At 36.5% G+C, this 27,913-nt stretch overlaps 1 protein-coding gene across 3 annotated transcripts; it reads right to left on the bottom strand.

The window, feature by feature from the left end:
* Positions 1–28: 28 nt before the first annotated feature.
* LOC149540916 (uncharacterized) lies at positions 29–27,111 on the bottom strand. 3 transcript variants are annotated; one of them, XR_016356454.1, is made up of 6 exons: positions 26,383–27,111; positions 2,480–2,863; positions 1,893–2,294; positions 1,309–1,710; positions 806–1,136; positions 29–703 (listed from the first exon to the last, which is right to left on the bottom strand). XR_016356454.1 is itself a non-coding variant. In XM_089801984.1 (6 exons), exons 2-6 carry the CDS (start codon positions 3,999–4,001, stop codon positions 858–860), a joined length of 1,470 nt encoding a protein of 489 aa, XP_089658110.1. In that variant the 5' UTR covers positions 4,002–4,150; positions 26,383–26,404; the 3' UTR covers positions 29–857. The 3 variants fall into 3 exon arrangements, 2 of the variants coding, with proteins under 2 accessions (XP_089658110.1, XP_089658109.1); XM_089801984.1 differs by adding an exon at positions 3,999–4,150 and having other exon boundaries at positions 29–1,136; positions 26,383–26,404; XM_089801983.1 differs by having other exon boundaries at positions 29–1,136; positions 26,383–27,071.
* Between the last annotated feature and the right edge of the window lie 802 nt (positions 27,112–27,913).

Genomic DNA, 27,913 nt, shown 5'->3' with positions numbered 1-27,913 from the left:
TAAAACCAATCAATTTTAAATAAAGCTGTTGAAAAACACAAAATTCAACTTTTCATTTCTTCATAACTATACAGAAACTTGCAATAATTATAAAATTTTTAATCCATCATCAAGTTTAATAACTATACATAATCAAGCAATAGAACTCTTCTCCAACCTCGAATTGTTCTCATGTTCAGCCATTTGATTGATTCTGCAGTAACTTCAAATATCATATTTACATATATAGCAGACTTTCTGAGCAACATATTGTTTCAGACTCCACCAAAATGGTTAAATCTGAACATCAGCAACAGGTAACCTTGCCTACAATCTTAAGATTCTAAAAACTGTTTATACTCGAACACACTCATTTCTTGTTTAACAACTACTTAGCTGTATGTGTACGTTACAATTATGTACAATCTAACAGCAGGGAAGGGGATTTGAATTCTGGTTACGTTCTTGTTTATAAACAAGAGAGAAGATTTTTTTCCCTAATCCAAATTAATAATGCGAAAAACTTATACACAATTATAAACAGAAGTATGCAGCTGTGAAAATATCATGTCCATTAACATGGCTCTTCAAAAAACATGTCTTGATAAAATCTTGCTAGGGGCCATTTATCTCACACATACCTCTAGCTCAGACCTTACAGAATTATTCAAGTAGGAAGCAGCTGAGTTCAGTTTATCACACCATATGAAAAACCTACGAGATCCTGCCCCCCGGCAATGCCCCCACAAAAGAACACAGTAATTTAAGGCGTTTAAACCAAAACTGAAACTTCAAGAGGAAAATCAGAAAATTAAAATTCCAATACCTTCTTGATTAGACACGTAGAATTCTGCTCGCCCTTATTTCCATCAGTTCAGTCAGTTAGACCAGGCAAGCCCCTGCTTCACATCTGCACAGGATTGATGACTTGAAACTCCACCCAATCCTCCCACTACAGCCAAGAGATGTAAATTGTTGCTCCGATCCAAATTCTTCATGAGTGATAGTGTTGGGGTTTCACTTGGGAGAGTTAGGGCTATGGTTAGCGTTATTGAAGGAGAGGTAAGGCTACAGTTAGGGTTTTGCGACTGAGAGCTAGGGTTAGGGTTTTGTGAGGCAAAGGCTTCGAAGTCATCACACCATTCGAAAAAATTGCACTGCAAAACAAGTTTGAATCAGCATTCAATGTATTTAAATGCAGGAATAAACATTTTTCTATTAAACCATGCATAGACAATAGTCTACAGTATGTTACAGTAAAAAATAAACAAAGACAAATGAAAATTACATAAAAGAGCAACAATGTTTTGTCCAGAGGTGGGCTGATACCTGATTACACCTGTAGAACTTGCGGCCAGGGTTTCTAGAGGTATTTGAGGTGAAAATGTGACATTCTTGATGACACTGGCACATTCTTGGTCGAATAACATCATTGCCAGGGGAAAAATGTGGTGCTCGTTTTTTAGTGGAATTACTGGGGCAGTCCTCAGCCCAGTGCCCTAGTTTTTGACATTTGAAGCATTTATCTGAACTTCTATTGCCAAGTGAAACATGTGGTTTCAGTTCTTCATGAGTGTTAGTGCTGGGGTTTACTGTAGGACAGTTAGGGCTATGGTTAGGGTTAGTTGAAGGGGAGCTAAGCTCAGCATGAGGATTTTGTGACTGGGAGTTAGGATTAGGGTTTTGTGAGGAAGAAGCTTTATAGGCATCACACCATTCGAAAAAATTGCACTGCACAATAATTCAAATCAGCATTCTATGCATTTAACTATGGTAATTTTATAAAATGAAAATAAACATATTTCTGCTAAACCATGCATGGACGAACATACAGTACATTAAAGTAAAACCAAACAAAAAAATCAAAATTACATAAAAGAACGACAATGTTTTGTCCAGAGATGGGTTGATACCTGATAACACCTGTAGAACTTTCGGCCCGGATTCGCAGAGGTATTTGAGATTAAAATGCAACATTCTCTAAGACAGCGACACATTTTTGGTGGAATAACATCATTGCCAAGTGAAAGATGTGGCACCTTTGTTTGCACGGAATTATTGGGGCAGGCATTAGCCCAATGCCCTAGTTGCTGACATTTGAAGCATTTATCTGAACTTTTATCTCTAAGTGAAAGATTTGGTGCTAGCTCTTCATGAGTGTTAATGCTGGGGTTTAGTGTGGGACATTTAGGGCTACGGTTAGGGTTATTTGAAGGGGAGCTAAGCTTAGGGTAAGGACATTGTACATGAGAGTTAGGGTTAGCATTTTGTGAGGCAGAGGCTTTGAAGGCATCGCACCATTCGAAAAGATTACACTGCACAATAATTCAAATCAGTATTCTATGTATTTTAATATAGTAATTTTATAAAATCAAGAATAAACATATTTCTACTAAACCATGCATGGACAAAAGTCTAACACACAGTATGTTAAATAAACAAAAACAAATCAAAATTACATAAAAGAGAAACAATGTTTTGTTCAGAGGCGGGCTGATACCTGATTACACCTGTAGAACTTTCGGCCAGGATTTGCAGGGGTTTTTGAGATAAAAATCTGACATTCTCTACCACAGTGGCACATTTTTGGTGGAATAACATCTTCGCTAAGTGAAAATCGCAGTACTTGTTCTTGAGTGGAATTATAGGGGCAGTCTTCAGCGAAGTGCCCTAATTGTTGACACTTGAAGCATTTATCTGAATTTCCATTGCCATCTGAGACATGCAGTACCTCTTGGGTGGAATCATTGGGGCAGCCCATAGCAATACCAAGCGAATCATGTGGTACATGTTCTTGTGTGGAATTACTGGGGCAGTCCACCACCCTGTTAGGAGTTTGTGAGGCGGAGGGTTTGAGTTCATCACACCATTCAAAAGACATACACTGCACATTATGTATTAATCAGAATTTATTTATTTAATTTTAGTTATCTATAGAAATGAGAATAAGCTCCTTACTATTGGCCCATGCACCTTCCATTATTTTCCTTTTCTATGTTCCAAGTCCGACTACAAAGTTAAGGAATTAGCTTATTTGGACTTTCTGTATTTTGCCTTCTGTTTCAGTTTTGTGACTCTGTCTGCTTCTTTTTGAATCCCCTAATTATTGTTTTGATCAGTTTTAGATCAGGCGTGGTTGTCTGGTAGATGGTTGCTAAAATGGCTGGGTGCTATTTCTGGTGGCGGGGGGGGGAACTTTTTATTCAAGTTTGTGGTCTGGATTTAGGGAAAGGGACAGGATATTAGAGAAAAAAATGAAAATAAAGAGGTACATACTGTGTCTCTGATGTGGTTTATTTTTCTGAGATGTATTTCCTGTTTGGGATGAGGAAATATTATAACATACCCATTTACAATCTAAAATTCATTGTAGCTGAGTTTTCTTTTGTTTCTTCTGTTCCTGTTTATTGCTTTTTTATTTTCTGCAGACAAATCTATAGCTTAAAGTTTTGAGCTGCACCATTTTTTCTGTCAGACAACACTTCCAAGGCAAAAAGGTGAGCCTGTGCAATCTGGGGTTGAAATGTCCCCTTTTGGTATTGCTCTAAATTTTGCCCTAAAATCCGAAGTTCAAGATAAGCAAGAAATCTACTATAGTTAGAGTTATCACTTAACCAATAAATATAGGTAGAGTTATCACTTTAACAATTAATATCTATAGTTCATTTTCAAAATTCAAGCATAACCTATGATTGTGATTTCTCTTAATTCAATTCCAACAATCAACCATTGTTGAGGTTAGAGAGGAACCGCAAGAGGGTGCCCAGAACATCCCTCTTCTCTAAGCCCAGGGGTGGGATACAGTACCCCCTTGGCCCACATGTGGCAGGATGTCATCCATCCATCATGGGATGGCCTACTTAGAGGGAATGCCATATCTGCTATCCATTTTTGTATTTCTTTACTCACCTCCACACAATCTCTTGTGGAGAAACAAGTAAGGAATAGCATTTCATATTATTGCTTATATAAAATATATTTATTAAATATACTAACACAATGCATACCACAATATTTACCATATTCCCCAAATTGCTGAATGAGAATGCATGTTCTTATGATAGAGATAATCTGCTCTGAATTCCTTCCTCTCGTTCAATCTTCCCTGACGCCTTTCTTCAAATGGAGTTCTCCTTTTTACAATATTTGATTAGTATGGAAGGGTCCCTTCCTGCAATCATAGCCCCTTTTAAGAGTGGTGCCTCTCCACACTGTCCTTTGCTTCTTAACAAATTTCTATCGTTAACATGAGATTGCTGCCTTTATGAAATCGCTTCTTAACTATAGCTAATAACAAGTCTCTGCAATAATCATGTGAGGTCACTACCTTAATGAACTGACTTCTCAACAATAAATAATATCATATATGTATGTACCTTCTAGAAACCAATATATATACACCAAACTTTACATCAATGTGAGCTCAGATCAATCACTTTCCCTTTGCTGTTTGTTTGGGTTTGGTTTAGATTTCAGAAGAATAGTGCAAGCATTTGTTGTCATGGTGTGGGCATGATAGTGGCAGACAAGGTCGAAGGGATGCCAGCAGGTGAGACAATGTAGTGGATGAAGTGCTCAGTAGGTTGCAGGCCCTTGAGGCCAGATTATTGTATGCAGATTATGAGGAAGACTCAAAAGACCAAGTGGGTCAAGAGGTGACCATTTATCCCATTAAAAGACTTATTGAGGTCTTTACCAAACATGACAGTAAGGTTAAGGCTGAGGTCCATGGTTTAAAAGCTGAGCTTAATCCAGAAGTGTTCTTAGAGTGGATCCAAGAATTAGTTTTAAAAAAATGAAATGGAAGGGATTCAAGAAACTGATCCACAAAGGATCAAAGTTGCAGCATCCAAACTGTAGTGTCATGTGTTAAGATTTGACTAGGCTATAAAGATAAACAACAATAAGAAAGAACAAAATAGATACAAGAGACACACAAGATTATCCTGGGAAAACCCTCCCACTTAAAGAGAAATACTTAGCCACACAACAAAAATATCACTTTTATTGATCATAAATTGTTCAAGTACAATGCTTTTTATTGGTAATCATACAAGAAACAAGTCTCTTCATATTTTCAAATGCATACCTCTAAGAATGATGTATGACAAATTGTCGCTACATTTAAGATTATCTCAATTAATATAACAATTATTATCACAAATGTCCACTTCAGCTGAAGGTGACCATAACAGTTATAATGACCATATTTCTAAAAATCAGAGAAAAACATCTCTACCGCAGCTACAATCTTCAACACTCCCTCTTAGTAAGAGAGCTCTTTAGCATAGCAGACACACATAGCTGCAACCAAAAATGTCAATGATAAACTCTAATTACATAGATTCTCATAAAAAAACATGTTATCTCAACATAACATAATTCATGGAATAACTCAACATGAAAAACTGCAAGAATCACAACCAACTTTCATCACGGACTCTCTCAATGAGATGTTGTCATGGATCTTTCAACATGAAAAATTTGCAAAGCTCTTACATTATAGACTCCCTCAGCGTGATGTTGTCATGGAATCTCACAACATGACAAGCCTACAAGGCTCATAGCCAACTTACTCACAAACTCTCTCAATGTGATGCTGTCATGGAATCTCTCAACATGACATTCAACTCCCATCACAAAATCTCTCAATGTGATGACATCATGGACTCTCTATATGATGATCAATATGATTTACCTCATAAGTGAAAGAGTTATCATAGTTGTCCTCACAACTTTAATAATTTCGCATGAATAAGAATCCATAATCAACAAGGAGGAAAATCACAGCTGAGACTCGTTTGGGACAAGAGTCTCAATTTCTACAATGCCTAACTTCTCACAAAAAATTAACATGTCTAAGAATGATGGGGATAAAGGCTCCCTCTCAACAGAAATAGCATTGATTATCACAAGAAGATAGCAGTTGAACCCTCCGTCTGAAGTTAAAACGTCTCCCTTTGAAGAAACATCCTCATTCAAAAAGCTTATGTAGCGCCCTGTAACCAAGAGAGATATAAAATAACTCATCATAAAATTATAAACAAAAATTTCAGGGTATAAAGACCTTGACAACACTATATATATATATAACATGCCCGTATTGCACATGGTCTCTAGCTGAAGATTAGACATTAACTTTTAAGCAACCCATAACAAATGATTTCTAACTAAATAACACATGTGGGCTCACAACAAAAGAAGGTAATTAGCTTGCTAAACCTCTCCAGAAATTCTGCTTGAAAGGATTTATCAACTTCATTAGATATCCAGATTTGATGAGATGAAGGACCATAGCCTTCTCTACAAGCTTCATGATAATCAGCCACAAATCATCAATGATGAAAGACGCTCCGTCAGGAACTCTAAAAAGTTTGTTGCTTACCAAATTTCCACTTGAGAACAGAGTGTGCTACATTCTCAACAAAAAAACAAATTTCAGCTAAAGGAGAAATCATGTGCAATGGAGAGGGTTGCAAACACCATTCTCATTGCTTAATTCACATCCCAACCTCCAACCGTAGAAACCGAACCACACATCACCAAATTTTCTCCTCATGGAGTAAAGTCCTAGACTTTGTTGGTACAGTGTTCAAATCCTAACTCCCAACTTATCATAAAATTCTGACCTTCATTTGCTAAGATCTCGTCAATCTTTTCAGAATAGTAATGAACCACTGATACTCTATCAAAGACTATATATTTCCAACCAATAAGAAAGAAAAGTCTTTTCCCAAAGAATAAAAAGGGACAAATGGTTTCATTATTGTAAACCACCGACGACCAAGAGGCCAGTTGTATTCATACACGAGCCACCTCAGATAAGAAGGAACCATGATGCCCAATCATCATCACATACTTTGTACATTATAATAACCAATAATGAGTAAAGCCGCTGACAGAGAGCAATTATTGTAGATACAGCCCTATGACTCATAAACTTGTAATTAAATACAACTGAGTAGTGACAAATAAGAAAGAAAGATGCAACACCTTTCATGTTACAAGAATAAAGACTACAATTTATCAACCGACACTAGAAAGCACATATAAGACACCAAGCTAGATACCTGATGACCCTTCATGAATGATTGTAATGGAAAGTTGTGTCGTTTCACCTTGATAAAATATGAAGACTCTAGATGGTAGAGCACATATTGAGTTCAGACTTGCACCCTACGCTCTACCGAATATCAACAAGCAAGAGAAAATGTAAACACCAGGCATATCCATGTCCGGGCCAGTGGCACACATAGCCAGTTTGCATGATACAAATATCCCAAGCTGTAAACTGCGTGAATCCCCAACGCTGAATAATCGTGGTCCCACCTAGAGACTGATTTCCTTAACCTTCTGATTCAGCAATCTATGCATAAGTGGGAAGAAGTGTTGTGAGACATTGAACTGCTTGATAATGCTGCCACAACCCCGGCCAAACTACGAGATGTGAAATCAATGTCATATGCCGTCACTGTTAGCTAATGCCAATTTTAGGACTCCCGATAAATAATTGAATAGCCAATGAAGTTTAATCTCTAATGCCAAGCACTCAGAGTACCTACAATATTTTGCCCAACATCCATTGTTTTGCTTCTAGTACTTGTCTGCTCATTAAGAGGAATTCCCTATCCAAACTTTAATAAATCGTCCAAGCAAATGAAATATTTACTCCAAAGTCTATTCTCAATCAAAATTTTCTCAAATAAAATTCTTCGAACACAGTAAGAATGGAAGACAATAACCGCGTGCTTGAACTCAAAAAATCTCTGAAAAACACATTACAGAAATATCACAGGTAATCAAGCTTTCTAATATATATCTCTCGCACTCCTATACTGTTGATATCAAACTAGGCTCTGATACCATGTTAAGAGTTTCCCGGGCTATAAAGATAAACAACAATAAGGAAGAACAAAATAGATACAAGAGACACAAGATTATCTTGGGAAAACCCTTCCACTTGAAGGGAAAAACCCAACAACACGACCAAAGTATCACTTTTATTGATGATAAAATGTTCAAGTTCAATGCTTTTTCTTGATGTGTTTATTCACAAAGCAATCATGCAAATCTATAAAGTTTGAGAGACTCATTAATTTACAATAGAAGGTCTCTTCAAATTCTCAAAACAAGTCTTGTCATGTTTCCAAATGCATGCCTCTGCGCATGCCGTATGATGCATGTCACTACATTTAATATTATTCAATTAATAACACAATTATTATCACAAATGTCCTCTTCAGCTGAAGGTGACCATAATAGTTAAAATGACCATATTTCTAAAAATCAGAGATAAAGACCTCCATGCAGCTACAATCTTCAACATTATGCCACCCTGTGGTGGGAGAATCTCCAAAATACTAGGAAAAGACAGGGAAAAAAGAGAATCAAAATTTAATTATTTAACCCAAGATGTTAAAGCATTTGTGAGCTAAGTTCACGCCCTCAAAATCTAAAGCAAAGATAGTTGACCACATCAGCTTATGATAATTTTGAGGTTACAAATCAGGACTAATTTGGGAGAAGATGATGAGCATGCAGCAGCTTGATACATTAATGGGTTTTAATTGTAACTCCAAAATGAATAAGCCTTACTTGAAGTTAGTGCCATGGATGAGGCTTGTCAATTAGCCTTGAAAGCAGAAGGTAAATCGAATATGATGAACAAAGTGGCAAACAAAAGAGGTGGCAACAGTTCAAGTAGAGATAGAGGAAGCTCTCTAAAATAGCTAATGGAGAAAACCCAAAAGATGATGTGAAGCCACAATTCCAAGGAAGTGGGAACAACAATTATCTGGAGGACGGAATGTTAGCATGAATGTTGATGATATTCCTTTAGGAGAATATCCTATGCATTGGATAGATGGCTAGCATGATTGACATGTTGCATTCATGACTGTGCTTGTCATTGATGTCAACATAGTATAGTTTTTGTGAAGACTGGCAGAGTAGCAAACAGAGAACAAGGTCGTACAGTTTGCATATTGATGATCAGGACATGCGCAATTGAGAACATATTCTACATTGTGTTCAGATGATGTGGACAAGTGTGCATATAGAGAGTCGAGACTCGAAAACATGCGGAAGTTATTCAAGAATTACAAAAGACAGTGAGCAGACAGAGCACCCGAGAAGTGATTTCTGATGTTTGGATTGCATCTCTTAGTAGGGATAGACTTGTGATAAGCAAAGTTACACAGTGACAAAAGACAACCTAATGATGATGTCAGCAAGTGCACTAGGTCAGAGGTCACACGTGTAAGAAGTTGTATCTACTGTGAGCCAACAGTGTTGTATAATTGTAATACCTTAACGAGGTCTTATTATAATTAATTGGGAAAACCTCAAGGCTGACTCAAGGAATTATTTTGAGGATATGGTACAAAGGTAGGTTATTTTTGTTGTGATGAAGTGTGATTTTAAATGATATGCAAAGTATTTGGTAAATGCGAGTAAGCAATCCAAGGGATTATTTGGATGTGAAGTTGGTGCTCTAGTTTTGAGATCAGAAGAGGATTGGTTCTGGTCAAGAGGACAGAGGAGTTCCAGATTATTCATTTCTATTATTCTACAAGGAATAATACAGAGATTAGTTAGACAGTGAGTTCGGTGGTCTTTCTCATGAAGCTATTTGGACAGTGGGTCCATCTGACTTCTACAACTCCTAACAAGGTTGGAATCTCCTAAAAGGGATTCAAAGTCTCCTAACAGGGACTGATATGTACTGAATGTATTTTATTGGCTCCTAACAGAGTTCATCCTCTTACAAGGGACTTTTACATTAGTACATCATTTCTTGGGTACCATCCCCACCGGGGTTTTCTCTCTGATCAAGGGTTTCCCTAGGTAACATATCTGGTGTTATTGTGTATGTGTATCTTCTTGTGGTTGCTGGTTATGTTGTTCACATGGTTAAGGATGATAAATGTTTTAATGATTGGATAATTGATTCACACGCCCCCCCCCAATTATTACAATCTAAAATTCGTTGTAGCTGAGTTCTCTCTTGTTTCTTCTGTTCCTGTTTATTGCTTTTTTATTTTCTGCAGACAAATCTATAGCTTAAAGTTTTGAGCTACACCATTTTTTATGTCAGTAAACACTTCCAAGGCAAAAAGGTGAGCCTGTGCAATCTAGGGTTGAAATGTCCCCTTTTGGTATTGCTCTAAATTTTGACCTAAAATCCAAAGTTCAAGATAAGCAAGAAATCTACTATAGTTAGAGTTATCACTTAACCAATAAATATAGGTAGAGTTATCACTTTAACAATTAATATCTATAGTTCATTTTCAAAATTCAAGCATAACCTATGAATGTGATTTCTCTTAATTCAATTCCAACAATCAACCATTGCTGAGGTTAGAGAGGAACCACAAGAGGGTGCCCAGAATATCCCTCTTCTCTAAGCCCAGGGGTGGGATACAGTACCCCCTTGGCCCACATGTGGCAGGATGTCATTTATCCATCATGGGGTGGCCTACTTAGAGGGGAATGCCATATCTGCTATCCATTTTTGTATTTCTTTACTCACCTCCACATGATCTCTTGTGGAGAAATAAGTAAAGTAAGGAATAGCATTTCATATTATTGCTTATACAAAATATATTTATTAAATATACTAACACAATGCATAGCACAATATTTACCATATTTCCCAAATTGCTGAATGAGAATGCATGCTCTTATGATAGAGATAATCTGCTCTGAATTCCTTCCTCTTGTTCAATCTTCCCTGGCGCCTTTCTTCAAATGGAGTTCTCCTTTTTACAATCTTTGAACAGTAAGGAAGGGTCCCTTCCTGCAATCATAGCCCCTTTTAAGAGTGGTGCCTCTCCACACTGTCCTTTGCTTCTTAACAAATTTCTATTGTTAACATGAGATTGCTGTCTTTATGAAATTGCTTCTTAACTATAGCTAATAACAAATCTCTGCAATAATCATGTGAGGTCACTACCTTAGTGAACTGACTTCTCAACAATACATAATATCATACATGTATGTACCTTCTAGAAACCAATATGTATACACCAACCTTTATATCAATGTGAGCTCAGATCAATCACTTTTCCTTTGCTGTTTGTTTGGGTTTGGTCTAGATTTCAAAAGAATAGTGCAAGCATTTGTTGTCGTGGTGTGGGCATGATACTGGCAGACGAGGTCGAAGGAATGCCAGCGGGTGAGACAATGTAGTGGATGAAATAAATGCTCAGGAGGTTGCTGGCCCTTGAGGCCAGATTATCGTATGCAGATTATGAGGAAGACCCAAAAGACCAAGTGGGTCAAGAGGTGACCATTAATCCCATGAAAAAACTTATTGAGGTCTTTACCAAACACGACAGTAAAGTTAAGGCTGAGGTCCATGGTTTAAAAGCTGAGCTTAATCCAGAAGTGTTCTTAGATTGGATCCAAGAATTAGTTTTAAAAATATGAAATGGAAGGGATTCAAGAAACTGATCCACAAAGGTTCAAAGTTGCAGCATCCAAACTGTAGCATGATGTGTTAAGATTTGACCAGGCTATAAAGATAAACAACAATAAGGAAGAACAAAATAGATACAAGAGACACACAAGATTATCCCGGGAAAACACTCCCACTTAAAGGGAAAAACTTAGCCACACAACCAAAATTTCACTTTTATTGATCATAAATTGTTCCAGTACAATGATTTTTCTTGGTAATCATACAAATATATAGAGTTTGAGAGACTCTTCAATTCACAACTGAAGGTCTCTCCAAATTCTCAAAACAAGTCTCTTCATATTTCCAAATGCATGCCTCATGACGTATGACAAATTGTCACTACATTTAAGATTATCTCAATTAATATAACAATTATTATCACAAATGTCCTCTTCAGCTGAAGGTGACCATAACAGTTTTGATTAAATAAAAACAGATTTTAAAGACCCGAAACCTTTTTACATCAAGTCATTCTAGAAAAAGATAGAGTAAATAGAAGCAAACATGAGACAGACCTCCAAAAAGAACACAAAAGAGGTCACAGAAAGAACTGCTGAAAGAAACAGCAAAGAGACAACACAAAAACAGCAAAAAGACAGCAGAAAAGACAGTAAAGAACCAACTAAGTAGCCTTGATCAGGTCCAGTGCCTGATCTGCATGTTTTCCGCCACTGCCTTCACCTCATCCTTCTTGCCCGTCTCTTCAATCTTCTTTGAGTGAGCCCTAGTGCATTTGTTGGGACCTTGGCTATCAACCGTCTGAGGGGAATCCTGGCCTTTGTCCATTTCCAGTTTCTTCAGCAAAGTACACACATTGTCAGCCATTTGTTTTATCAGTTTCTCAAGGTTACTCATCTTGGCTTCCATCATGGTGACCTTGCCTTGGTTCGCATTGAAGTCTCTGTCAATAGCCCTATTCTTGGCCTCCAATTGCGTGATCTTCTGCATTAAGTTTTTGACATCTTCAGCACTCCCAACCACCTCCATTAGCCTGTCAATATGTTGGTTGAGAGTACGCTCACCACGTGCAATTCTACTGGCATGCACAACTTCCTTCCTTAAGCCTTGCATGTCCTTGCCAAGTGTCTGCATTTGACTTTTCATAATCCCAATTTCTTTCAGAATAGCTCCCGAGTTACCATGCAGCCCTTTCACAAACCTAGGAGTACCTTCATACTTGTCATCATAATCCTCATGTATCCCCTGCTCCTGAGAATCCTCATCACCCGACTCCCCTTTATCTCCTAAATCCTTCTCAAGGTGTCTTGAAGGATATCTTTTCTTCTCCAGTCATCGGGCAAGGGTCTCATCATCTGAAGGGGAAGAAGCCCTCACCCCCGAACTTTCCTTAACCCTCTTACCTTTAATCTCTGATTTCTTCTTATAATCCCTCACCAAATCCTCCACAAAATCACTCTCCTTCTCAGAATCAAAGTGTCCCGCCGCTCTTCTTTTCTTCTTAGATCTATTCCCAATGCCCTTGTTCATATTAACCTCACCTCCTTTAGCTTCATCCTGGATTTCGGAGTCATAACCCTTCTCCTACAAGCTCCCTTCCGTTTCATAATCTGCATCCTTAATGCAGCCTCTATTCCTCACAATTCTTTTAGACTTTAAAACATTCATAATAAGCACCATGAGACCCTCATGGCAGACATGTTCGCCATTTGGGTCTTTTTGTAAAGCTTGAACAAAGATACTATGGGACTGTTTCAAATAGAAAGGGAAATTAATTTTGACATTGTGCCTAAAGTGGTTGGCCAGCATGAAGTGATAACCATAACATTTTGTAAATCTCTCGTCCAAAGTTAAATACTCCATAATAACAAACAGAATGAACCGCCAGGGACGACAGACTGAGGCCGGGTTGATGTAAGACTTACCGATTTTAACCAGACGGCTCTTCTCAAGCTCTAAATCCAAAAACTCATCAACAGCTCTGTCTAATAATTTCTGCTCCCTGTAAAAATTGAGACCCTCAAGCTCCAATCCCGTAGCCTCAGCAATCACCTCCTTTGAAACCTCCATGCGTTGATTTCTCACCATGATCGAGCCCTCTTTCCAAGTTTTAATAAACTATTGCAAGGTGACAATAACAATTATAACGACCATATTTCTAAAAATCCGAGATAAACATCTCTACTACAGCTACAATCTTCAACACTCCCTCTTAGCAAGCGAGAGCTCTTTAGCATAGCAAACACACATAGATGCAACCAAAAATGTCAATAATAAATTCTAATTACATAGACTCTCATAAAAAAACATGTTATCTCAGCATAACATAATTCGTAGAATCACTCAACATGGAAAACTGCAAGAATCACAACCAACTTTCATCACGAACTCTCTCAATGAGATGTTGTTATGGAATCTTTCAACATGACAAATTTGCAAAGCTCTTACATTATAGACTCCCTCAGCGTGATGTTGTCATGGAATCTCTCAACATGACAAGCTCGCAAGGCTCATAGCCAACTTACAAACTCTCTCAACGTGATGCTGTCATGGAATCTCTCAACATGACATTCAACTCCCATCACGGAATCTCTCAATGTGATGACATCATGGACTCTCTCTACATGATGTTCACTATGATTTACCTCATAAGTGAAAGAGTTATCATAGTTGTCCTTGTTGAAGATGATAGCTGCGATAGAGATCTTTATATGTGGAAATATGGACGTTATTTTCGTTACTGTCATCTTCAGCTGAAAAGGACACTTAAGTTTAATTTGTAATATTAAATGTAAATGACATGTGTCATTCACATGCATTGAAGCATGAATATTTGAAGAGTCATAATTAATTTATTAGGAGTTATGAGAATCTCAAGAGACCTTCGGTTATAATGTGAAGAGTCTCTTCTATTGTTATATATTGGTGTCAAGCAAAGGATATTGTACACTTGAACTTTTATTATCAATAAAGATATGTTTTGTTGTGTGGCTGGGTTTTTCCCTTCATTCTCGAAGGGTTTTCTCAGGATATTTCTGGTGTTCTTTGTTTCAGTTTTTCTCTTTCTATTTGCTGGTTGTTATCTTTGATTTCTAGGCTATAGTTTCAACATGGTATTAGAGCCTAGTTTTGATAACAACACCAAAGAAAATTTTCTTTTATATCTTCTAATTTGTGTTTTCAGATTATTTACAGTTGAAAAGAATGATCTGTTCAATCTCAGAGTTGTCAGTTCATTGTACCATTGTTTTATGAAGCCTTGAGATTTTGGTTTTGAACTTGTTGCAGTAGCCTTGCTTGTTATTATTTTTTAGTAATATTTCTTGGTCAGTTTCCAGATCTTATGATAATGTAGATGTTGCCATTTTGGTACCGTAGTGAAATCAAGCATCATCTTCCTATCTTGCATCACATTAATGGAGTCTTCGATTTTTTTTAGGTTGCATTTTATTTCTTATTTGTATCATGAGTATTATATTGATCTCCGTATGAGAAGATCTTGCATGTTGTAAAATTTTGCAGTTGATACTCTCATAGTGTCATATTTTATTTATATCGTGTTTAATATTTCTTCTCGACAAGCAATATTGTTATCATATCTTTTGATTTAGCACTCTAAGCGTTTCTAATCTTGGCTTTAGGGATATGTTTTGCCATCCACAATGGAAGGGTGTTGTTGTGTCAAACTTTTGTTTTCCTTTGTCTTAACATTAAAGATGGAATTCGGAGTATCCTCCTTATAATCGTGTACTTTATTGGATGCCATGTTTCTGCATGCACGATGGAGTTTTGTATATCTTGTAACTGTTGTTTATTAAAATTTTGTGCATGCAAATTGCTAACCAAAAAGGTAAAACAAACTTTTCTCTTTCTTTAGCGTATTCCTTGCAAGAAAATTCGGAAACATAATATTTCTATTTCTCTGGAGTGGACTTAATTTCCATTATTTCTTGTTGCCATCCTTCTGTATTTCGAAAATGCCAAGGCGCCTGAGGTTCGATCCCTGGTGAGGCAAAGTTGCTAACGTTTGTCTCACACCGGAGAAGTACCCGCAAAAGATGTTCAGCCACCACAACTGCCTACGTTTCAATACAGGCTTCGACCGTACACAGGCCCATCTGCCGAAGTACTGCTCAAGAAAACAGTTCCTTGGTCTGTCAATATTTCATTATTATCAAAACCCTGTGCTATCCATAAGCGTCAATTGAAATATATGGAGTGATGATATTGAAGTATCGAATCTCATAGTTAAAGCCGATCCCAAAGCTTTTGATAACTTTATTCGCTTCTATTGAATTTTTTTTTAAAAAGATTCTTGGTCTCCATCCATGCTATTTTGGTCGTGCGTTGATTGTCTTGACTTACGTTTTACTTTGATGTGTTGGTGTGAGTCGACACTTCTTTTATTTCATCTTTTGTTATGCGTTTAATTATTAATGTACCACTACTTTCCCTTGGGTAATAACAACTTCTTATGGGGATGATTAAGCATTGGGACTATTATTTTCCTTCTTCGACAAGAGTTAAGCCATCTTATTTGCATCATTTTTTTCTTATGTGATGCCGTGTTTTAGAGTCATTCTGAGTCTTCAGTGTGCAAGATTATTGCTTCTAAACTGACGTATTGATTCAAGTCTGAGAACCAAGCCCTCCTCCATCACAGTGACAGTCGCAGTTGAACTTCAGATGGATATTGACGATTGTTTAAAGATACAATATCATTTTTGTCTTGCAGTATGGAGTTAGCTACGAGGAAAAATGATAATTTCCAAGATCATTACTAACTACAAAGAATACCTGAGAACTTTCAATACCAGCTACAGTAGATTCTAAATAAATGAATCATTTCATGTTGAATTCATATCACAATCGAGATAAGTATTTTATTTTGAGATTGATAATGAATCTAAGTTATTATTCTAACTCTAGAATATATATGATATTTAGTTGAGACTGTGGAATATCATTCTTAAAATAAAAGGTTTGTCATACTATATGAGATTCATAAAGTTTTATCATCAATATTGCTCTGGAAATGTTGTCTTACCACATCTGTAAAGAAAGGAAAGGAAGCTGCAACATTATGGTAAAGAGACAAAATTGAATGAGTCCAGTGCGTGTATTTTTCATTTTTCTTACATCACTGGAAATAATGTAGAGCATGGATCTCTATTGATTTTGTGAGATATTTGATTCCAAGATGAAGAAATAAGATAAGGTTTCATTGCATTCAGAGGGAAATGTTATAGCTTTAGAGGGAGATGCTGAGCTATAGAGGGAGGCTTCATAATTAAGAGGGAGTACTAATGAAATCCTCTTCATTCTCATTTATGATCATGATGCTTGAGTTTTTGTAAAATTTGAGACTTAAATGGAACTAGTCTTTCTTTTATTTTTCCTATTTCTATTCTTGTGTGAATAAATAAAGATTGTAAGATCAGCTATGATAACTCTTTCACTATGCGATAGTGAACATCATATTGAGAGAGTCCATGATGTCATCACGTTGAGAGATTCCGTGATGGGAGTTGGATGTCATGTTGAGAGATTTCATGACAATTCATGTTGAGAGAGTTCGTGAATAAAGGCTTAGCTATGAGTCTTGCAAATCTTTTCATGTTGAGTGATTCCATCAATGAGTATTACAGCTTTTCATGTTGAGTGATTCCATAAATGAGTATTTGTTACAGATTTCCATGTTGAGTGATTCCATGAATATGACTATTTGTTACAGGTTTTCATGTTGAGTGATTCCATCAATATGGGTATTTGTTATAGGTTTTTTAAGTCGAGTGATTCCATGAATATGAGTAATGGTCGCAATTTTTTTTTAAAGAATCTTATAGGATATATGTGATCAGTTTTTGCCATTGACATTTTGATTGTAGTCTTGTATGATTGTTCAGCTAAAGATCTCTCTCTGGCTAAGAGGGAGTGTTGAAGATGATAGCTGCAAGAGAGATCTTTATCTGTGGAAATATGGACGTTATTTTTGTTATTGTCATCTTCAGCTGAAAAGGACACTTAAGTTTAATTTGTAATATTAAATGTAAATGACATGTGTCATTCACATGCATTGAGGCATGAATATTTGAAGAGTCATAATTAATTTATTAGGAATTATGAGAATCTCAAGAGACCTTCGGTTATAATGTGAAGAGTCTATTCTATTGTTATATATTGGCGTCAAGCAAACGATATTGTACACTTGAACTTTTATTATCAATAAAGATATATTTTGTTGTGTGGTTGGGTTTTTCCCTTCATTCTTGAAGGGTTTTCCCAAGATATTTCTGGTGTTCTTTGTTTCAGTTTTTCTCTTTCTATTTGCTGGTTATTATCTTTGATTTATGGGCTATAGTTTCAACAGTCCTTACAACTTTAATGATTTCGCATGAATAAGAATCCATAATCAACAAGGAGGAAAATCACAGCGGAGACTCGTTTGGGACAAGAGTCTCAATTTCTACAATGTCTAACTTGTCACAAAAAATTAACATGTATGAGAATGATGGGGGTAAAGACTCCCTCTCAACAGAAATAACATTGATTATCACAAGAAGATAGCAGTTGAACCCTCCGTCTGAAGTTAAAACATCTCCCTTTGAAGAAACATTCTCCTTCAAAAAGCTTATGTTGCGCCCTGTAACCAAGATAGATATAAAATTACTCATCATAAAATTATAAACAAAAATTTCAGGGTATAAAGACCTTGGCAACACTATATATATATATATATATATATATATAACATGCCCATATTGCACATAGTCTCTAGCTGAAGATGGGACATTAACTTTTAAGCAACCCATAACAAATGATTTCTAACTACATAACACGTGGGCTCACAATGAAAGAAGGTGATTAGCTTGCTAAACCTCTCCAGAAATTCTACTAGAAAGGATTTATCAACTTCATTAAATATCCAGACTTGATGAGATGAAGGACCATAGCCTTCTCTATAGGCTTCATGATAGTCAGCCACAAATCGTCAATGATGAAAGACGCTCCATCGGGAACTCTAAAAAGTTTGTTGCTTGCCAAATTTCGACTTGAGAACAGAGTGTGCTACATTCTCAACAAAAAAAAAAATTCAATTAAAGGAGAAATCACATGCAACGGAGAAGGTTGCAAGCACCATTCTCATTGCTTAATTCACATCCCAACCTCCAACCGTAGAAACCGAACCACACATCACCAAATTTTCTCCTCATGGAGTAAAGTCCTAGACTTTGTTAGTACGGTGTTCAAATCCTAACTCCCAACTTATCATAAAATTCTGAGCTTCATTTGCTAAGATCTCTGTTTATCTTTTTAGAATAGTAATGAACAACTGATACTCTATCAAAGACTATATTTCGAACTGATAAGAAAGAAAAGTCTTTTCCCAAAGAATAAGAAGGGACAAACGGTTTCATTATTGTAAACCACCAACGACCAGGAGGCCAGTTGCATTCATACACGAGCCACCTCAGATAAGAAGGAACCATGATGCCCAATCATCATCACATACTTTGTACATTATAATAACCAATAATAAATAAATCTGCTGACAAAGAGCAATTATTGTAGATATAGCCCTATGACTCATAAACTTGTAATAAAAGACAATTGAGTAGTGACAAATAAGAAAGGAAGATGCAACACCTTTCATGTTACAAGAATAAAGACTACAATTTAACAACCAACACTACAAAGCACATATAAGACACCAAGCTAGATCCCTGATGACCCTTCATGAATGATTGTAATGGAAAGTTGTGTCATTTCACCTTGATAAAATATGAAGACTCTAGATGGTAGAGCACATATTGAGTTCATACTTGCACCCTACGTTCTACTGAATATCTGAGCAAGAGAAAATGTAAACACCAGGCATATCCATGTCCGGGCCAGTGGCATACATAGCTAGTTTGCATGATGCAAATATCCCAAGCTGTAAACTACATAAATCCCCAGTGCTGAATAATTGTGGTGCCACCTAGAGACTGATTTCCTTAACCTTCTGATTCAGCAACCTATGCATAAGTGGGAAGAAGTGTCATGAGACATTGAACTGCTTAATAATGCTGCCACAACCCTGGCCAAAGTACGAGATGTGAAATCAATGTCATATGCCGTCACTATCAACTAATGCCAATTTTAGGACTCTTGATAAATGTTTGAACAGCCAATGAAGTTTAATCTCTAATGCCAAGCACTCAAAGTCCCTACAATATTATGCCCAACATCCATTGTTTTGCTTCCAGTACTTGTCTGCTCATTAAGAGGAATTCCCTATCCAAACTTTAATTAATCGTCCAAGCAAATGAAATATTTACTCCAAAGTCTATTCTCAATCAAAGTTTTCTCAAATAAAATTCTTCGAACACAGTAAGAATGGAAGACAATAACCGCGAAAAGCTTGAACTCAAACAATCTCTGAAAAGCACATTATAGAAATATCACAAGTAATCAAGCTTTCTAATATATATCTCTCACACTCCTATATTGTTGATATCAAACTAGGCTCTGATACCATGTTAAGAGTTTCCCAGGCTATAAAGATAAACAACAATAAGGAAGAACAAAATAGATACAAGAGACACAAGATTATCTTGGGAAAACCCTTCCACTTGAAGGGAAAAACCCAACAACATGACCAAAGCATAACTTTTATTGATCATAAAATGTTGAAGTACAATTCTTTTTCTTGATGTGTTTATACACAAAGCAATCAAACAAATATATAAAGTTTGAGAGACTCTTTAATTCACAATAGAAGGTCTCTTCAAATTCTCAAAACAAATCTCTTCATGTTTCCAAATGCATGCCTTTGCGCACCTTTGCGCATGTCGTGGCAAAAGAAAAATCGAATATGATGAACAAAGTGGCAAACAAAAGAGGTGGCAACAGTTCAAGTAGAGGTAGAGGAAGTTTCTCTAGAATAGCTAATGGAGAAAAGCCAAAAGATGATGTGAAGCCACAATTCCAAGGAAGTGGGAAAAATCTGGAGGATGGAATGTTAGCATGAATGTTGATGATATTCCTTTAGGGGAGTATCCTATGCATTGGATAGATGGATAGCATGATTGACATGTTGCATTCATGACTGTGTTTGTCATTGATGTCAACATAGTATTGTTTTTGTGAAGACTGGCAAAGTAGCAAATAGAGAACAAGGTCGTACGGATTGCATATTGATGATCAAGACATGCGCAGTTGAGAACATATTCTACATTGTGTCCAGATGATGTGGACAAGTGTGCGTATAAAGAGTTGAGACTCAAAAACATGCAGAAGTTATTCAAGAATTACAAAAGACAGTGAGCAGACAGAGCACCCGAGAAGTGATTTTTGATGTTTGGATTATATCTCTCAACAGGGATAGACTTGTGATAAGCAAAGTTAGATAGTGACAGAAGACAACCTGATGATGACGTCAGCAAGTGCGCAAGGTCGAAAGTCATATGTGTAAGAAGTTGTATCTACTGTGAGCCAACAGTGTTGTGTGATTGTAATATCTTAACGAGGTCCTATTATAATTAATTGGGAAAGCCTCAAGGCCAACTCAAGGAATTATTTTGAGGATATGGTATAAAGGTAAGTTATTTTCGTTGTGATGAAGTGTGATTTTAAGTGATATGCAAAGTATTTGGTAAATGCGAGTAAGCGATCCAAGGGATTATTTGGATGTGAAGTTGGTGATCTAGTTTTGAGATTAGAAGAGGATTGATTTGGTCAAGAGGACAGAGGAGTTCGAGATTATTCATTTCTATTATTCTACAAGGAATAATACAGAGATCAGTTAGACAATGAGTTTGGCGGTCTTGCTCCTGAAGCTATTTGGACAGTGGGTCCAAATGCCTTCTACAACTCCTAACAGGGTTGAAATCTCTTAATAGGGATTCAAAGTCTCCTAACAGGGACTGATATGTACTGAATGTATTTCATTGGCTCCTAATAGAGTCCATCCTCTTACAAGGGACTTTTATATTAGTACATCATTTTGTGGGTACCATCCCCATCGGGGTTTTCCCTCTAATCAAGGGTTTCCCTAGTTAACATATCTAGTGTTATTGTGTATGTCTATCTTCTTATGGTTGTTGGTTATGTTGTTCATGTGGTTAAGGATTAATAAAGGTTGATAAATGTTTTAATGATTGGATAATTGATTCGCACCCCCTCCCCCTCCCCCTCCCCCTCTCAGTTATCTTGGTGGACTTCACTTTCTAACATGGAAACCTTTGAAATGTTGCATTTGTAGTGAGGTCTACAAAGCTATAGATTTCCCTCAAAACCACAACAGTGCATTGGTGATCCAAGAAAAAGGAGAAGATTCTTGAGAGAAGAAGATGAAGCAGAAATACGTGAGAACCTAATGTTGAAAAGAACTTTGATTGCTTGTGGCAAAGAAGCCTCCATAGCTAACTGGAGGAGGAATAGAGTGTTTCGAATGCAATGCAAGTGTAAAGATAAGGCGTGCAAAGTAATTGTGAATGGAGAACCCACTGATACCCTAGTAAGTACTAAACTGTACAGAAATCATAGATAATATATATTCCAAAACCAAATCCTTACAAAACAATTTGGTTAAAAAAAATCCATAGTGCGCTTGTGGACCAATCTTGTCTGGGTAACTCCAAAGTTGGGTCCTTATAAAAGAGTGTTGTGTGATGTAGTACCAATGGATGCTTGTCACCTATTATTGGCTAGACCTGGGTTAGATGTCAAAGATGTAATTCACCACGACAGAGAAAACGCCTATGAGATTTAGCAAGAGAGTAAACTTCACGTATTGGAATGATTTAGAGGAGGAGAGAAGACCGAAATAAAAGATCTGTGTTTGACCAGAGTACTGAGAAGGCTATAAAGAATGTTTTAGAGAATCAAAGTGAGGTACTTGTTATCTATTGTACCTCTAGAAAATAAGAATTCAGATCAGTAAACAATTCCGTTGAAGGTGCAAAACTTGTGACAACAATATTTTGATTTGAAATCATCAGACCTGCCAGATGGTTTGCCTCTGTCCAGAGGCATAACCCATCAAATTAATATTATTCCAGGTGCCAAAACTTCTGAATCATGCTGTTCATGGGTTGCCTCCACTTGAAAATGAGGAAATGAGGAATTTCTGAATCTAAAAAAGGATTCATAAGAGAAAGCATGAGTGCGTGCGTCACACTTGCTCTACTCTCTCCCAATAAGGGGAGTAAATGGAGGTTAAAAATGGATTCTAAAGCCATTAAGATCACTGTGAAGTAAAGATATCCCATACCCGGAAGGGATGACTTATTCAATTGTTTGTCAGTTGCTAAAGTCTTCTCCAAAATTGAAATCAGAAGTGGTTTCCATCAGATTCATATTTGTGAAAGAGATGAGGGAAGATTGCCTTAAAAATGCAAAAGGATTTGTATGTGTGGGTGGTGATGCCATTCAAATTATACAGTACTCCAGCTATCTTCACACAGACAATGAACCAGGTAATTAAAATTACATACTGGAATTATTTAAAATTTTATGATATCTTGATTTTTAGTAAAAATATGGAGCATTTATAACATTTGAATAAAATGTTCAACATACTTAGAGCAGAAAGATTGTTTATCAACCTTAAAAAGAGCAAATTGCAAGGATAAGTTGGTACTTTTGGGAAATGTTATTTGACCAGATGAAGTGAGCATGGACCTAGAAAACTCAAGGCTATTCTTGAGTGGACCACTGTTCAAAGTAGCCCACTCTTCAAAGTATCACCAAGGTTATGATCTTTCATGGATTGGTGACTTTGTACAAGCGATTCATTAAGAATCTAAACGAGCATTAGTGCACCAGCAACTTGTTGCACTAAAGGATAGAATTTCACTTGTGCAAGAATAGCTAATGTGAGCTTTGGACAGCTCAAAAAGATGGTTATGGAAGTTCCTATTCTTGCTTTGATATTTTGAGAAACTTTTTATAGTGGAGTGTGTTGCTTCGCAAGTAGCTATTTGGAAGTGCTGAGCCAATATGGAAAGCCTGTGGCCTTTTAAATGAGAAGTTAAATGAAGCTAAAAGATATGCTTCAAAACTTTACCTTAACCTTTTTGCATTTCAAAATTCACAATATTAAGTTCCTCCATCAAGATATGCTCGAACAAATACATTTTTGTGTCATTAGACATAGCGGGAGGAATACACTCTACAATTAGACTTTAATTCTCCATATGTGGAGGATGTATGCATCCTCTCTCTCTCTCTCTCTCTCTCACACACACACACACACACAACCATAACATGAGGCTATTGATAATGGAGCTTGATTATCTTATTGACTTGAATGATTTGTTTCACTCATCACCTCTTGGGCATACCCATTGCATACTAACATGTGATTGCGAGTTCATATTGTCACTCATGTTTTCATCACAAGAAAGACTTTCTTGGTTCAAACATGAGATAAACTATCTTTCAATATATAATAGCATGACTTTTTGGTTATTTTTATATTTTCTATTGAAACCTAAACTAGGCATAGTAGCAACAAATTGATAAAATCAAGATAAGTTTTGAATGTTGGTGGGAGCCATAGTGTATTATTTGCTAGTGGCTAAAAGGGCTTAAATAAATAATCTAAAACATTTTTAAAAATAAAAATTTATTTACTTCATTTTCCCTCCAACTACTACTAACTTTGCACCCTTGATTCTTGGTTAAATTATCTTTCATTATCTAATAGCATGATTTTCCAGTTATTTTTATATTTTTCTTTCAAACCTAAACTAGGCATAGTAGCAAGAGATTGATAAAATCAAGAGAAGTGTTGGATGTTGAATTGAGCATGGACCCAGAAAACTCAAGGCTATTCTTGAGTGGCCCACTCCTCAAAGTATCAACAAGGTTGAGAGCTTTCACAGGTTGGTAACTTTCTGTAAGCGATTCATGAAGAATCTAAGCGGGCATCAGTGCACCAGTAACTAATTGCACTGAAGGATAGGATTTCACTTGAGCAAGAATAGCTAATGTGAGCTTTGGACAGCCCAAAAAGACGCTTATGAAAGTTCTGATTCTTGCTTTGGTATTTACTACTTTGAGAAACCTTCTATAGTGGAGTGTGTTGATTTGCAAGTAGCTATTTGGGAGTGTTGAGCCAACATGAAAAGCTTATGGCCTTTTAAAATGAGAAGTTAAATGAAGCTAAACAAAGCAGGCGGGAGGGGGAATTGTGGATACCACCAAGCTCAGTTTCCAGTCTTGCATTTTGATACCACCAAGCTCTCTCAGATCAGTTCTACCCAGTTAGAGCCTATCCAATTATAGTATACTCCCCACCCTGCTGCCCCAGCGAGCATACCAGGACAAGCCATTTCTCCTTTTCTTCCAAGCCCGATCTTTGTTTCTTATTTGCCTGGGGTTGACATCAGGTCCAATGGAGTGCCATTGGTAGTTATGACAAAGGAATTCTATGTACTGGTACAAGCATCAAAATATCGGAGACACTACCTTCTATGTACAGAGTTCCCTTTAATTACTAACAACCAAGCTTTGAATTATACAAATTCACAGGGTAAGCTGTCCCACAAACACGGGCTTCATTCTTGAAGGCTTAAATTCTTTTTGTACAGTACAAAAGTGGTAAAACTAATGTAGTGGCTGATGTCTTTTGCAGAAGACATCATTTATTAATTGTTTTGATTCACGGTTTGGTTGAATATACAAATTATCCAAATTTTGATCACATCTTTGCAATTCTCAGAAGTCAAAACCATATATTTGAAGACTACTTACTGCTTGATGGCTTTTTGTTTTAAGAGAATCAACTTTGCAATCCCTTTGGATCTAGGAGAGAACAACTAAAGAGAGAGATGCACTCAAATGGATTGGGAGATCACATTGGAAGAGATCAAACTTTTGGATTAATAAGTCAGAATTTCTTTTGGCCTGGTATGAAGAGAGATGTAGACAGACTGTTGCTGCTTGTAAGGTGTGGCAAGAAACGAAAGGTAGACATCAAAATACAGGTCTCTAGATGCCTTGACCAGTGCCAAGAGAACCATGGACTGATATCTCTATGGATTATTTCTTGGTTCTTGCACAAACCCAAAGAGGTAATGGTTCAGTGTTTGTAGTGGTGCACCATTTTCCTAAAATTGCCCATTTCATACATTGTAAAAAGACAAATGATGCAAGTCATGTGGCCCATTTGTTCTTTAGAGAAATTGTGTGGTTACATGGTGTTCTAAAAACCATAACTAGTGATAGGGACACCAGATTCCTAAGTCAATTATGTGGAAAAAATTGAATAGCAGATTGCAATGCAGTTCAGCATATCATCCCCAAACGGATGGTCAAATAGAGGTAGTGAATAGGAGCCTGGGCAACCTATTAAGGTGTTTAGTTGAGAACAATCTCAAAAGTGGGTTTTAGTTATTCCTCGAACAGAATTTTGCCTATAATTCGAGCTCTAGTATATCTGCAAGTAAGTGTACATTTCAAGTTCTATATGGAGCGAACCCTAACGGAGCTGTGCACATGATTCATTTGCCAATTAGCCCACACAACAGTCAAGAAGCTGTGGAATTTTTAGAATAAATCCAAAATATATATCTGCAAGTTAGGCTTAAAATGCAATCCATGAATGAATAATATAAGAAGAGAGCTGATCTGCATCGGAGAGAAAAGGTCTTTCAAGAGGGAGAAATGATCATGGTTCATCTGCTCAAGAAAAGCTATTTCCAGACTCCTACAACAAATTGACGCCCAAGAAGACTGTACCTTGCAAAATTATAAAGAGAATAAAATGGCAGATCCATTTATAATTTGACAATAGTTGCTGCTGAATTTGCTCTGATCCTGGTTATTTCTTTTGTTTTCTGAAGACTAATCTACAGCTTCTGGTTTTGAACTACATCACCATGCATGGACACTGGGCAACAATCTAATAGACAGGAAGTTGCAGTGAAAAAGAAACAAAAATAAATGAAATTTACATAATTCAAACATAAGTTGATTGATGGATGGCCTGATACCTGTTCGCAATTGTATTCTCGACAAGGGCTTGTGGAGTTATTTGAGATGATAATGCGACATTTCCTGCGACAGCTGCAAATGCTTGGTGTAATTACGTCATTCCCCAGTGAAAAATCTGTTACGTGTTCATCCGTGGAATTATTGGGGCAGTCATTAGCCAATTGCCCAAATTCATGACATCTGAAGCGTTTACCTGAATTTATCTTAACTTCTACTGCCAAGTGAAACATTGGTCACCTATTCTTGCGTGGAATTGTTCGGGCGGTCCTAATCTCAGTGCCTCAATTGATGACAGTTAATGGATTTATCTGATCTTACCGATACAAGTATTTGGACAACATCAATTAAGAAGACATGATTTGTGCGTGTGAGAGAGTTATTAAAACAGGGATCTTTAGAAAAACAAATTGCTCATATAACTGGTCACAGTTATGGAAATACCACCATCCAAATTCTTCTCTTGCTTTCTTTAGCAATACGATTCAGATCACACTGATTAGCTCTAGTTACAACCATTAAATTGGGAACTTCAAGACTTGGTTGCAGAGGATTTATTTCATAACAACACGAGGCATTACAGGAAATTGAACACAAGAGACATAATCAGTTAAACAAGATGGGCTTCAGCAATTTGATCGTCATTCCAAATAAATGAAACTGTCCGGTTAAATTGCAGAAGGAAGTTCCACGCATGTCGTAGGTGAAGTGTCAACCAAATTGATGTAAATCGTACAGCAGGTGTTATTGAGCTATTGGATCGTATGGAGGGTGCATGCTGTGGACAAAACTAAAAGGATTGATTTACTTATTCATGTGTCGTTAAATTATTTGGTCGTCACCGTCATAGTATTTGTACTAAGATTTTTCTTTATTTGTCACTATCAAATCGAAAGATACAGCAACAATATTGTATAGATAAGTAAGAGATAAGTAGTAGATAAGTGTGAGCATCACTTAGATTCAATGAGTGCTAAGTGTTCCATTTATTCTCGTGAGAGATGGATTCATATTGAATCACTACTCAAGAAACATGGGAATGAGTTTGACTCAAAATCACATAGTTAAATTTTGATAGCAATATCACAATATTGTATTGTATAACATATAGCACTAAGACATAAAATTGTCGGCAATGATATTAGCATGTAATCTTGCTCTTTCAATGAAGTTGAGATCATGGCACGTCTTTCTTTCACTATGAACAATGTAATAATAAGAGATGTAATGTGACAAAGTTCTTTGTCAATAATTGGAAAAGAAGGAAAATCTAGATCTATAGATAGAAAGGAATGATAGAAAGAAAGAGCTACATGAAAGAATGATATGTTATTATAAGGACAAGTACAGATAGAATAGTAGAGAGAGTGGAAGGGAATTTTAAAAATATTCATAATTATATTATTTTAAGAAATATATAAATAACAATAGAAATTATATTATATGAATAAATTATTCATTTCAACCAATTCAATTATAAGTTAAAATATTTAATTTTAAAAAATAAATTGTTGATTACTTAATTCTAAGTAT

Source organism: Cupressus sempervirens, chromosome 9, assembly GCF_028749045.1.
Source record: "Cupressus sempervirens isolate cs-2001-9-10 chromosome 9, ASM2874904v1, whole genome shotgun sequence".
Taxonomy (NCBI): Eukaryota; Viridiplantae; Streptophyta; class Pinopsida; order Cupressales; family Cupressaceae; genus Cupressus; species Cupressus sempervirens.
The sequence above is the reverse complement of the archived record's forward strand: the minus strand, read 5'-3'. Positions and strand labels throughout refer to the sequence as shown.

Coding starts and splice junctions, on each gene's coding strand:
- LOC149540916 (XM_089801983.1), bottom strand. CDS start 26,613: ATGTTTCACTTGGCAGTAGAAGTTAAGATAAATTCAGGTAAACGCTTC. Junction 1,711..1,892: donor AGTTCTACAGGTGTTATCAG/GTATCAACCCAT, acceptor ATTATTGTGCAG/TGCAATTTTTTCGAATGGTG. Junction 1,137..1,308: donor AGTTCTACAGGTGTAATCAG/GTATCAGCCCAC, acceptor CTTGTTTTGCAG/TGCAATTTTTTCGAATGGTG.